At 43.8% G+C, this 14950-nt stretch overlaps 1 protein-coding gene across 1 annotated transcript in view; it reads right to left on the reverse strand.

Annotated features, from left to right (window-relative positions):
• wnt4a2 (wingless-type MMTV integration site family member 4a2) overlaps positions 1 to 14950 on the reverse strand; it is a 33046-nt gene that overhangs the window by 2023 nt on the left and 16073 nt on the right. The window contains 3 exon segments of the mRNA NM_001281339.1: positions 140 to 271; positions 398 to 551; positions 2799 to 2880. Of these exon segments, the coding sequence (NP_001268268.1) occupies positions 140 to 271; positions 398 to 551; positions 2799 to 2880 (368 nt within the window).

The raw sequence follows: 14950 nt of genomic DNA on the forward strand, positions 1-14950 counted from the left end.
ACACGGAGAAAGAGAGACAGGGAGAGAGACTCGGACAGAGAGAGACAGAGAGAGAGTGTTAGCAGTCAAACATCTGAGATGTGTGTGTGTGTGTGTGTGTGTGTGTGTGTGTGTGTGTGTGTGTGTGTGTGTGTCCTACCCTCCGGACTGACTCCATGGACGGTGCGGTCGCAGCCACATTTCTCCAACTCTCCGCTGCTACAGGCTCGGGTCACAGCAAACGCCACACTGGCTGCTGAGATGGCATACACAAAGGCTGCCTCCCGAGTGCCTGTCACAAATAAACAGGCAGACAATAAATACACAACTGCATTCATCACAGATCAGGCAGTAAGTTTTTATCTTCAGATATGAAAGTATATTTATTCTACGATAAGTTACTCATACTGAGGCGTACCCTGTGTGACGACCTTGCCGAAGACGGGCATGGTTTCCAGTGTGGAACAGTTCCATCGACGGTTCCGGAACTGAAACTGACACTCGTCTATGGCTAGCTGAGCCCCACGCCGCACAGCATCCATCACCTCCACACTGCGCTTACAGATCTGCACCTGGTTAGAATAACGATCATTATTACAGATCTGTATCTGGTTAGAATAATGATCATTATTACAGATCTGCACCTGGTTATAATAACGATCATTATTACAGATCTGCTCCTGGTTAGAATAACGATCATTATTACAGATCTGTATCTGGTTAGAATAATGATCATTATTACAGATCTGCACCTGGTTATAATAACGATCATTATTACAGATCTGCTCCTGGTTAGAATAATGATCATTATTACAGATCTGTATCTGGTTAGAATAACGATCATTATTACAGATCTGTATCTGGTTAGAATAATGATCATTATTACAGATCTGCACCTGGTTATAATAACGATCATTATTACAGATCTGCTCCTGGTTAGAATAATGATCATAACATTGCAGATCTGTATCTGGCTAGAATAATGATCATTATTACAGATCTGTATCTGGTTATAATAATGATCATTATTACAGATCTGTAACTGGTTATAATAATGATCATTATTACAGATCTCTATCTGGTTAGAATAATGATCATTACATTACAGATCTGTATCTGGTTAGAATAATGATCATAACATTACAGATCTGTATCTGGTTAGAATAATGATCATAACATTACAGATCTGTATCTGGTTAGAATAATGATCATTACATTACAGATCTGTATCTGGTTATAATAATGATCATTACATTACAGATCTGCTCCTGGTTATAATAATGATCATTACATTACAGATCTGTATCTGGTTAGAATAATGATCATTACATTACAGATCTGTATCTGGTTAGAATAATGATCATTATTACAGATCTGCTCCTGGTTATAATAATGATCATTACATTACAGATCTGTATCTGGTTAGAATAATGATCATTATTACAGATCTGCTCCTGGTTAGAATAATGATCATTATATTACAGATCTGTATCTGGTTATAAAAATGATCATTACATTACAGATCTGCTCCTGGTTATAATAATGATCATTACATTACAGATCTGTATCTGGTTATAATAATGATCATTACATTACAGATCTGCTCCTGGTTATAATAATGATCATTACATTACAGATCTGCTCCTGGTTATAATAATGATCATTACATTACAGATCTGCTCCTGGTTATAATAATGATCATTACATTACAGATCTGTATCTGGTTATAATAATGATCATTACATTACAGATCTGTATCTGGTTATAATAATGATCATTACATTACAGATCTGTATCTGGTTAGAATAATGATCATTATTACAGATCTGCTCCTGGTTAGAATAATGATCATTACATTACAGATCTGTATCTGGTTATAATAATGATCATGACATTACAGATCTGCTCCTGGTTAAAGAGAATGATCATTATATTACAGATCTGTATCTGGTTAGAATAATGATCATTTCATTACAGATCTGCTCCTGGTTAGAATAATGATCATTACATTACAGATCTGTATCTGGTTATAATAATGATCATTACATTACAGATCTGCTCCTGGTTATAATAATGATCATTACATTACAGATCTGTATCTGGTTATAATAATGATCATTACATTACAGATCTGTATCTGGTTATAATAATGATCATTACATTACAGATCTGTATCTGGTTATAATTATGATAATTACATTACAGATCTGTATCTGGTTATAATAATGATCATTACATTACAGATCTGTATCTGGTTAGAATAATGATCATTATTACAGATCTGCTCCTGGTTAGAATAATGATCATTATATTACAGATCTGTATCTGGTTATAATAATGATCATTACATTACAGATCTGCTCCTGGTTAGAATAATGATCATTACATTACAGATCTGTATCTGGTTATAATAATGATCATGACATTACAGATCTGCTCCTGGTTAAAGAGAATGATCATTATATTACAGATCTGTATCTGGTTAGAATAATGATCATTTCATTACAGATCTGCTCCTAGTTAGAATAATGATCATTACATTACAGATCTGCTCCTGGTTAAAGAGAATGATCATTATATTACAGATCTGTATCTGGTTAGAATAATGATCATTTCATTACAGATCTGCTCCTGGTTAGAATAATGATCATTACATTACAGATCTCCTCCTGGTTAAAGAGAATGCTAAATGACTATGATTTGTATCTTGAATTCAAAGACTTGGACATAACTTCTATAACTTATGTACCATCTTGTCATACCCTGCCAACCTTACAAATCTGAAAATATGACCACAGTTTGTCATGGTAGATGTGTACCTGTCTCTGGATAAGTCCTCGCAGGCGTTCACATGTCTCCTCATCACTGATACTGCCAACCGACGACAGTTTAGCCAGGTACCTTACAGAGACACAGAGAAGGGGGGAGAATTGATATGAAATGTTCCCTCCAATTACTGAGATGATATAAAAGTGTCCATAGACAGACACAGATGCCTCAGCATGGGCTATGTATAGGTTTAGTTCTACAGCCTGATAGGGAGAAGTTTGGCGGCGAGAATTTGGCTCCCATGACGTTGTGGGAACGTTTTGGTCATCATGTTGAGAGGAGGGAAAGAGGTTTATCATCCACACCACCTCCAGGACACACAGGTCACTCCTCTCTCCTTCATTCCCATATCTCTTTGGCTAAAAGCACCTTACAGAAATAGGCCCATTTCATACGCTCATCACAGACACACTCTTCACCAGAACTTCCCACAGAGGGGCTGTCTGAGCCTTGTCTGTGGCCCTCCCTCTCTCTCTTTTTCTCTGTCCCTCACCTTACTCTCCTCCTGCTCTCCCTCACCTTGCCCTTCTCCCCCTCTCTCTCTGTCAGTCTCTCTGTCCTTCTCTCCCTCTTATGTTGACAGGGTATCATTAGGTAAGGTTGATTGGGGTCTCTCCCAGGGCTGATAGTCCACACACCTCCTTCTAGCCTTCCACCCTCACCACCCTTCCTCTACAGCCCAGATAACCTCTTTCTTTCCCTCTCCCCATCTCTCTCTGTCTCTCCTTCTCTCCCAGTCACCTCCCCTCGTCAATGGTCAGATAACCTGGACCGTGACCACTCGACCACACCCTCCCCCCGACAGTCTTGTCTACACAGCAGGGTGACCTCACTCACTATCACACCACTGCTCCCATCCTCTCCTCAGTCTGTCTGACAACAACAACCAATCACCTTCTATTCATGAAGTGGTACAGGATCAGTTCACAACCAACTGTCTACACCAACAGAGAAGATGGTATACACTAAACAAATGATTGAACATGTAGAATCACGTTTCTCTCTTCAGTTTTGTCATGTACCTGAGAATAATGTCTGCATCATTCTCTTCGTGTTAAAGTTAATCAGTTAAAGAATTATCTTCCCTCAATTTGTACATACCACTCTTCCTTCAATAAAATACATTGACGTTCCTCTACAGCTATACAACAATAAGACCCTCAACCTTGAGCTGTGTGCTCTGTATGTCTGGGTCTACAGTCTCCACACATCCAGCTGTGAAACCTCTTCTGAACACTGGAGAATCAGTGTCTGGCTGTATTGCAGCTAGTGAGACACAGCATCTCTCCCAACACATAAACCTGTCCCCTCAGCATTCAATACCTCTACACACACACACACACACACACACACACACACACACACACACACACACACACACACACACACACACACACACACACACACACACACACACACACACAGATGAAAGTACTCATAAAGTACCAGTTGCTGTTGCTGGCATGCCACTGGCCCAGCCCTGACCCTGGAAACATTTAATAAACTTTGGATAACCCACATGAGAAAACGACAGATAAGCTCTACGAAGCTGATGTTCTGGCTGTGTATTTGTGAGACGGTGCTACATGGGAAAAGACTAGCCCAGACATTTGGGGAGTGTGTGTTAGTGTGTATGTAATACTTATCCAGAGCGACTTACAGGAGCAATTTAGGTTAAGTGCCTTGCTCAAGGGCACATTGACAGATTTTTCTTCAGTTACTGGCCCACCGCACTAAACAGCTAGGCTACCTGCTAGGCTACCTGTTAGGCTACCTGTTAGGCTACCTGCTAGGCTACCTGCTAGGCTACCTGCTAGGCTACCTGCTAGGCTACCTGCTAGGCTACCTGACGCAGTCCTTTCCATCTTTATCTATTTATTCGGCTGTGTCGGGCAGAGTGGGGTAAATGAAGCCCTTTTTTACATTCAGCATCACTCCGTCAAGGGAAATGTATTATTTATTTGTCATTTAGCAGATGCTCTTATCCAGAGTGACTAAGGTTAAGTACCTTGCTCAAGGGCACATTGACAGATTTTTCACCTAATCAGCTGGGGGATTCAAACCAGCGACCTGTCAGTTACTGGCCCTTACTTAACCGCTAGGCTACCTGCCGCCCTAACAAAGATATCTATATATATTTCACCTAACAAACACTTTTTACATTTTTCAAACACATTTAACATAGGCCCTGTTGTTACCTCATATCCCAGCGATAATGCCTTGCATTACGCCTGAGAAGAACAACACTTCAATTCGCTCAAATTACTATTGGCTCAACATACCCCATGGCCATTGGCCCATTACCCCAAGGCCATTGGCTCAACATACCCCATGGCCATTGGCCCATTACCCCAAGGCCATTGGCTCAACATACCCCATGGCCATTGGCCCATTACCCCAAGGCCATTGGCTCAACATACCCCATGGCCATTGGCCCATTACCCCAAGGCCATTGGCTCAACATACCCCATGGCCATTGGCCCATTACCCCAAGGCCATTGGCTCAACATACCCCATGGCCATTGGCCCATTACCCCAAGGCCATTGGCTCAACATACCCCATGGCCATTGGCCCATTACCCCAAGGCCATTGGCTCAACATACCCCATGGCCATTGGCCCATTACCCCAAGGCCATTGGCTCAACATACCCCATGGCCATTGGCCCATTACCCCAAGGCCATTGGCTCAACATACCCCATGGCCATTGGCCCATTACCCCAAGGCAAACATTTTGACTATATTAGCCCACCCAGCTACAAGGATGCACTTTCATGCTGGGTTTAGGACCTCATATTGAAGCTTATAGAGACCCCAAATGAGGTATATAACAATAGAACAATCTTAAATTGATCTACTTGGTTTAGATACAAACATCCGGAAACCTCAAACAATAAATTAATTAGACTTTGTGAAAATCTGTTTTCTGGACCTAACTTGTTTATCACTTTTTCCATGTGGTTTCTTCCTTCACAGACCCCATGAACTGATGACCTCTTCCTAAATATTTGGTCAAAATATTAATTTTGTGTATGGTTTCCTAGAAACAATCCCGCTCTCCCCCACCCCCTATTTCCCAAGCCAGGGGTACCAAAACAACACAGAGAGACGTTTCCTAGAGCCATCCTCCTCCTACTTACAGCAGAATACTGCTTCCTCTCCCTCCCCTTCTTCCTCTCTCTTTCCACTGTTTCCTCTCAATCCCCTTCTTCCTCTCTCTTTTTACTGTTTCCTCTCCCTCCCCTTCTTCCTCTCTCTTTCCACTGTTTCCTCTCCCTCCCCTTCTTCCTCTCTCTTTCCACTGTTTCCTCTCTCTATCTTCTTCTTCCTCTCTTTTCACTGTTTCCTCTCCCTCCCCTTCTTCCTCTCTCTTTCCACTGTTTCCTCTCTCTATCTTCTTCTTCCTCTCTCTTTACACTGTTTCCTCTCCCTCCCCTTCTTCCTCTCTCTACCACACACTCCTCTCTCTATCTTCTTCTTCCTCTCTCTACCACACACTCCTCTCTCTATCTTCTTCTTCCTCTCTCTACCACACACTCCTCTCTCTATCTTCTTCTTCCTCTCTCTATCTTCCTCCTCTCTCTACCACACACTCCTCTCTCTATCTTCTTCTTCCTCTCTCTACCACACACTCCTCTCTCTATCTTCTTCTTCCTCTCTCTACCACACACTCCTCTCTCTATCTTCTTCTTCCTCTCTCTATCTTCTTCCTCTCTCTACCACACACTCCTCTCTCTATCTTCTTCCTCTCTCTACCACACACTCCTCTCTCTACCACACACTCCTCTCTCTATCTTCTTCTTCCTCTCTCTACCACACACTCCTCTCTCTATCTTCTTCTTCCTCTCTCTACCACACACTCCTCTCTCTATCTTCTTCTTCCTCTTTCTACCACACACTCATCTCTCTATCTTCTTCTTCCTCTCTCTACCACACACTCCTCTCTCTATCTTCTTCCTCTCTCTACCTCACACTCCTCTCTCTATCTTCTTCTTCCTCTCTCTACCACACACTCCTCTCTCTATCTTCTTCTTCCTCTCTCTACCACACACTCCTCTCTCTATCTTCTTCTTCCTCTCTCTACCACACACTCCTCTCTCTATCTTCTTCTTCCTCTCTCTACCACACACTCCTCTCTCTATCTTCTTCTTCCTCTTTCTACCACACACTCCTCTCTCTATCTTCTTCTTCCTCTCTCTACCACACACTCCTCTCTCTATCTTCTTCTTCCTCTCTCTACCTCACACTCCTCTCTCTATCTTCTTCTTCCTCTCTCTACCACACACTCCTCTCTCTATCTTCTTCTTCCTCTCTCTACCACACACTCCTCTCTCTATCTTCTTCTTCCTCTCTCTACCACACACTCCTCTCTCTATCTTCTTCTTCCTCTCTCTACCACACACTCCTCTCTCTATCTTCTTCTTCCTCTCTCTACCCTACACTCCTCTCTCTATCTTCTTCTTCCTCTCTCTACCACACACTCCTCTCTCTATCTTCCTCCTCTCTCTACCACACACTCCTCTCTCTCTCTATCTTCTTCTTCTTCCTCTCTTTACCACACACTCCTCTCTCTATCTTCTTCCTCTCTCTACCACACACTCCTCTCTCTATCTTCTTCTTCCTCTCTCTACCACACACTCCTCTCTCTATCTTCTTCTTCCTCTCTCTATCTTCCTCCTCTCTCTACCACACACTCCTCTCTCTATCTTCTTCCTCTCTCTACCACACACTCCTCTCTCTATCTTCTTCTTCCTCTCTCTATCTTCCTCCTCTCTCTTCCACACACTCCTCTCTCTATCTTCTTCCTCTCTCTACCACACACTCCTCTCTCTATCTTCTTCCTCTCTCTACCACACACTCCTCTCTCTACCACACACTCCTCTCTCTATCTTCTTCTTCCTCTCTCTACCACACACTCCTCTCTCTATCTTCTTCTTCCTCTCTCTACCACACACTCCTCTCTCTATCTTCTTCTTCCTCTTTCTACCACACACTCCTCTCTCTATCTTCTTCTTCCTCTCTCTACCACACACTCCTCTCTCTATCTTCTTCTTCCTCTCTCTACCTCACACTCCTCTCTCTATCTTCTTCTTCCTCTCTCTACCACACACTCCTCTCTCTATCTTCTTCTTCCTCTCTCTACCACACACTCCTCTCTCTATCTTCTTCTTCCTCTCTCTACCACACACTCCTCTCTCTATCTTCTTCTTCCTCTCTCTACCACACACTCCTCTCTCTATCTTCTTCTTCCTCTCTCTACCACACACTCCTCTCTCTATCTTCTTCTTCCTCTTTCTACCACACACTCCTCTCTCTATCTTCTTCTTCCTCTCTCTACCACACACTCCTCTCTCTATCTTCTTCTTCCTCTCTCTACCTCACACTCCTCTCTCTATCTTCTTCTTCCTCTCTCTACCACACACTCCTCTCTCTATCTTCTTCTTCCTCTCTCTACCACACACTCCTCTCTCTATCTTCTTCTTCCTCTCTCTACCACACACTCCTCTCTCTATCTTCTTCTTCCTCTCTCTACCACACACTCCTCTATCTTCTTCTTCCTCTCTCTACCCTACACTCCTCTCTCTATCTTCCTCCTCTCTCTACCACACACTCCTCTCTCTATCTTCTTCCTCTCTCTACCACACACTCCTCTCTCTATCTTCTTCTTCCTCTCTCTATCTTCCTCCTCTCTCTACCACACACTCCTCTCTCTATCTTCTTCCTCTCTCTACCACACACTCCTCTCTCTACCACACACTCCTCTCTCTATCTTCTTCTTCCTCTCTCTACCACACACTCCTCTCTCTATCTTCTTCTTCCTCTCTCTACCACACACTCCTCTCTCTATCTTCTTCTTCCTCTTTCTACCACACACTCCTCTCTCTCTCTATCTTCTTCTTCCTCTCTCTACCACACACTCCTCTCTCTATCTTCTTCTTCCTCTCTCTACCTCACACTCCTCTCTCTATCTTCTTCTTCCTCTCTCTACCACACACTCCTCTCTCTATCTTCTTCTTCCTCTCTCTACCACACACTCCTCTCTCTATCTTCTTCTTCCTCTCTCTACCACACACTCCTCTCTCTATCTTCTTCTTCCTCTCTCTACCACACACTCCTCTCTCTATCTTCTTCTTCCTCTTTCTACCACACACTCCTCTCTCTATCTTCTTCTTCCTCTCTCTACCACACACTCCTCTCTCTATCTTCTTCTTCCTCTCTCTACCTCACACTCCTCTCTCTATCTTCTTCTTCCTCTCTCTACCACACACTCCTCTCTCTATCTTCTTCCTCTCTCTACCACACACTCCTCTCTCTATCTTCTTCTTCCTCTCTCTACCACACACTCCTCACTCTATCTTCTTCTTCCTCTCTCTACCACACACTCCTCTCTCTATCTTCTTCTTCCTCTCTCTACCACACACTCCTCTCTCTATCTTCTTCTTCCTCTCTCTACCACACACTCCTCTCTCTATCTTCTTCTTCCTCTATCTACCACACACTCCTCTCTCTATCTTCTTCTTCCTCTCTCTACCACACACTCCTCTCTCTATCTTCCTCCTCTCTCTACCACACACTCCTCTCTCTCTCTATCTTCTTCTTCTTCCTCTCTTTACCACACACTCCTCTCTCTATCTTCTTCCTCTCTCTACCACACACTCCTCTCTCTATCTTCGTCCTCTCTCTACTCAACTCATTTCTTTCCACCCCATTCCCTTCCTTTATATTTAATGTCCTTTAAATTCCCTATATGTCTTGCTCTCAGTACTCCGCAAACTCTCTCTCTCTCTCTCTAGGAGGAAAAGTCATAATTCGTGGGAGTATTCACCTGGAGTGTGGTGTGTTCGCCAGCTACTGTGTGTTTGTGTTGCATTAGGCATCGCAGTCCTCACAACACCGCTGCTTCCAACAGGCTTAGCCCTGCACAACTTAGCACGCAACCACTCCACTACAGCCCTACCACTACTGTCTGAGAGAGAGAGACAGACAGCAACCACTCCACTACAGCCCTACCACTACTGTCTGAGAGAGAGAGACAGACAGCAACCACTCCACTACAGCCCTACCACTACTGTCTGAGAGAGAGAGACAGACAGCAACCACTCCACTACAGCCCTACCACTACTGTCTGAGAGAGAGAGACAGACAGCAACCACTCCACTACAGCCCTACCACTACTGTCTGAGAGACAGAGACAGACAGCAACCACTCCACTACAGCCCTACCACTACTGTCTGAGAGACAGAGACAGACAGCAACCACTCCACTACAGCCCTACCACTACTGTCTGAGAGAGAGAGACAGACAGCAACCACTCCACTACAGCCCTACCACTACTGTCTGAGAGAGAGAGACAGGCAGCAACCACTCCACCACAGCCCTACCACTACTGTCTGAGAGAGACAGACAGCAACCACTCCACTACAGCCCGACCACTACTGTCTGAGAGACAGAGAGAGACAGCAACCACTCCACTACAGCCCTACAACTACTGTCTGAGAGACAGAGACAGACAGCAACCACTCCACTACAGCCCTACCACTACTGTCTGAGAGACAGAGACAGACAGCAACCACTCCACTACAGCCCTACCACTACTGTCTGAGAGACAGAGACAGACAGCAACCACTCCACTACAGCCCTACCACTACTGTCTGAGAGACAGAGACAGACAGCAACCACTCCACTACAGCCCTACCACTACTGTCTGAGAGACAGAGACAGACAGCAACCTCTCCACTACAGCCCTACCACTACTGTCTGAGAGACAGAGACAGACAGCAACAACTCTACTACAGCCCTACCACTACTGTCTGAGAGACAGAGACAGAGACAGACAGCAACCACTCCACTACAGCCCTACCACTACTGTCTGAGAGACAGAGACATACAGCAACAACTCTACTACAGCCCTACCACTACTGTCTGAGAGACAGAGACAGACAGCAACCACTCCACTACAGCCCTACCACTACTGACTGAGAGACAGAGACAGAAACAGACAGCAACCACTCCACTACAGCCCTACCACTACTGTCTGAGAGACAGAGACATACAGCAACCACTCCACTACAGCCCTACCACTACTGTCTGAGAGACAGATACAGAGACAGACAGCAACCACTCCACTACAGCCCAACCACTACTGACTGAGAGACAGAGACAGACAGCAACCACTGCAGTTCTACAGTGAGAGAGCGTGAGAGCGAGAGTGGGAGCTTGGAGTGGAGACCGAGAGAAAGGAAGAGAGATAGATAGGAGAGATAAAACATCCTTGGCTAAGCAAGTGTGATGCTCTAACGATGCCACGCTGTACACCATATATCTATGATAGATAGGTCTGTATCAACTCCCCCTTCCTCTGAGGACTGATCAACCTCTAGATGTATCTCTACTCACACAGAGGAGGATCTCACAGAGACCAGCTCTCACACGCTCTTACAGACAGCTCTCTCTGTGTCTGTCTCTCCCAGGGTATTTATACCAGTTGATTAAACTTTCCTCTGCTGAGTACACATGAGAGGTAAACAGGTGGAGGTTTATATAGGAGCTTAGGGAGCTCCTCACAGAAACACGTGCTGTTCATCTGTGTTCACTGCAACAGCTACTTTTATACTATAGTAACTTATCATTCCTTCACATGCACATGGTGCACTTCATGTAAAATGTTGTCCCTGGTCTGAACAGAGGCCAGGCACAACAACACTCTCACCACACAGCTAGTGGAGGACACAGCTAGTGGAGGACAAAGTTAAGCCAGCCAACAGGACAACCACAGACATTCTGGAAGCATGATTGGGAAAGTAAGTGGAAAGGTTTGTGGCAAGGCACAAGCGCACATACTCAAACACGCACGCACATACACACACACACACACACACACACACACACACACACACACACACACACACACACACACCAGTCCTAGTTTGCAATATTTGGATTCCTTCATAATGGGGTTTGCCACAGCACAATAATGACCCTAGATATATGGCCATATAGAATAGATTGAATCGTACCTATGTTGCTGCATCGCGGCTGACCCTGGCTGGCTACCAATCCCTCTGTGTGTGTGTGTGTGTGTGTGTGTGTGTGTGTGTGTGTGTGTGTGTGTGTGTGTGTGTGTGTGTGTGTGTGTGTGTGTGTGTGTGTGTCTGTGCGTGTCTGTGTGTTTCTCGTGGGGTTGGGTTAAAAGCAAAATATGAATTTCCATGATCTGAACAAAAATGGACAATAAAGTATTAGTCTTGTCTAGAAAACTGCAGGCCCTTGTATATGAGAGCAGCACGGATGACTCTGCACCTCCACTCACCAAGGTAGTATGATGACCTGGGATAACCTTTGCTGGACAGCAGTCAGAGAAGGAGACACACCTGCAACACCCAGTCTGGCCTGCAGAGGGCAGCCTGATCTCAGCTTCCCCTCAGGAGTCTCCTCTCAGCAGTGTCCCCTGAGGAGTCTCCCCTCAGGAGTCTCCCCTAAGGAGTCTCCCCTCAGGAGTCTCCCCTCAGGAGTGTCCCCTCAGCAGTGTCCCCTGAGGGGTCTCCTCTGAGGGGTCTCCCCTCAGCAGTGTCCCCTGAGGAGTCTCCCCTGAGGGGTCTCCCCTCAGCCACAGAGGCAGCACAGCCACAGGCCATCAACAGCCATACCTCAAAAGAGTTCATAATTTCAGGTTTCAACCAAGAAGCGTATAAAGCTCTTAGACTTGGACAATGTCACATAATTCCATGGTAGCCATGTTAGTGTTTTCCAGGCAATGTTCTGTAAGGACTGACTCTGACAGCATCAAACTCACAGTCTGCACCTGCCAGCAAATGTGTTACATCAGAAACGTATGTAAGCATTTTAAGGAAAGGGGCAAAGAATGATACATTTGACAAGCATTCATTTAGAGCCCGATTGTCAGTAGAGAAAACAGGTGCATCTCAATAGTGTGGTGGTTTCTTATCCTCATCTCCTTTCCTCCAGTTTGAGTGAAAATTAAAGAACTGGTTCTGGTTGGCTTATTTCATGTTGGTTTCACTTTTATCATGTTATCAGAGAGGAGAGGAGAGGAGAGGAGAGGAGAGGAGAGGAGAGGAGAGGACGCTGATTCAGACTATTGAGATGTACTCCATAAGAATCTATGAGAATCTGGGCAGCTGTGGTGCTATACTACAATACAGCAAACATTTTATATACATCAAGGACATATTTCAAGAGTAATTGTAAAGACCATGATAACAATCTCAGCAATATGATGCAGATGAGGAGGAAAAGGCCAAGGAAAAGGGAAGGAAGGAGTGGAGGAGATAGAAGTGTGATACTGTTTACTGTTGATTTCTTTACAACACCTTATTGAATATAAATATGTGTACAAAACATTAGGAACACCTTCCTAATGTTGAGGCATGGATTCAATAAGGTATGGAAAGTGTTCCACAGGGATGCTGGCCCATGTTGACTCCAATGCTTCCTACAGTTGTGTCAGGTTGGCTGGATGTCCTTTGGGTGGTGGACCATTCTTGATACACACAGAAAAGCGTGAAAAACCTAGTAGCTTTGCTGTTCTTGACACACTCAAACCGGTGTGCCTGGCACATACTACCATACGCCGTTCAAAGTCACTTATATAGTTTGTCTTGACCGTTCTCCCTCTGAATGGCACATATACACAATCCATGTCTCAAGGTTTATAAATCCTTCTTTAACCTGTACTCTCCTTCATCTACACTGATTGACGTGGATTTAACAAGTGACATCAATAAGGCATCATAGCTTTCAACTAACAGTATTCAACTGGTTAGTCTTTATTTATTTATATATATATATATATATATATATATATATATATATATATATATATATATATATATATATATATATATATATATATATATATATATATATAATATACCTTACTAGTCAGTATACCTTATATATATACAGTTGAAGTCGGAAGTTTACAGTCACTTAGGTTGGAGTCATTAAAACTCATTTTTCAACCACTCCACAAATTTCTTGTTAACAAACTATAGTTTTGGCAAGTCGGTTAGGACATCTACTTTGTGCATGACACCAGTAATTGTTTTTTGTTTTTTTCCAACAACAGACAGATTATTTCACCTCTGTATCACAATTCCAGTGGGCCAGAGGTTTACATACACTAAGTTGACGGCCTTTAAACAGCTCAGAAAATTCCAGAAAATGATGTCATGGCTTTAGAAGCTTCTGATAGGCTAATTGAAATCATTTGAGCCAATTGGAGGTGTACCTGTGGATGTATTTCAAGGCCTACCTTCAACTCAGTGCCTCTTTGCTTGACATCATGGGAAAATCAAAAGAAATCAGCCAAGACCTCAGAAAATAAATTAGAGACCTCCACAAGTCTGGTTCATCCTTGGGAGCAATTTCCAAACGCCTGAAGGTACCACGTTCATCTGTACAAACAATAGTACGCAAGTATAAACACCATGGGACCACGTAGCCGTCATACCGCTCAGGAAGGACACGTGTTCTGTCTCCTAGAGATGAACGTACTTTGGTGCGAAAAGTGCAAATCAATCCCAGAACAACAGCAAAGGACCTTGTGGAGATGCTGGAGGAAACAGGTTGTCACGTAGAGTAGGCCAGAAGGCTAAACTGGATAACCTAACCTCTATCAAAATAAAAAGATGGCGGAACCGCAAAAGTTCTTCTGTGCAAAGGTGTTTATTTACAAGTGATTCCGGAACAAAAAACAACAGTACTGCCATCAACGTCTATCTTATGGGACAGCTTAAAAACAATGCTGCCCCATCCACAGCTCAATCCAAAAAATGCCCTCCTTAGAGACTGGAGAGAGGCTCCTTTTGTAGGGCTAGCCCCTCCCCTCAGAACAATTAACCCTAATTAATTAATCAATTAACAATACAAACCTACATTTTCCATGAACTAAACATACTAAAGGATATACATTGCAACACGGTTTTAAACAATATCACAACATAACATTTACAACATTACATCACTACTGACAATATCTTTCAATATGCCCATATGCATTAATGAGCCTCTGTGGTCCGTGTGCAGGTCAAATTCCCTCCCAAGAAGGTAGTAACAGAGGCTATCTAGGGCCCACTTTATAGCCAGGCACTCCTTTTCGATTGTAGAATACCTGGTTTCCC

The sequence above is a fragment of the Oncorhynchus mykiss genome, chromosome 17, assembly GCF_013265735.2.
Source record: "Oncorhynchus mykiss isolate Arlee chromosome 17, USDA_OmykA_1.1, whole genome shotgun sequence".
Classification (NCBI taxonomy): domain Eukaryota; kingdom Metazoa; phylum Chordata; class Actinopteri; order Salmoniformes; family Salmonidae; genus Oncorhynchus; species Oncorhynchus mykiss.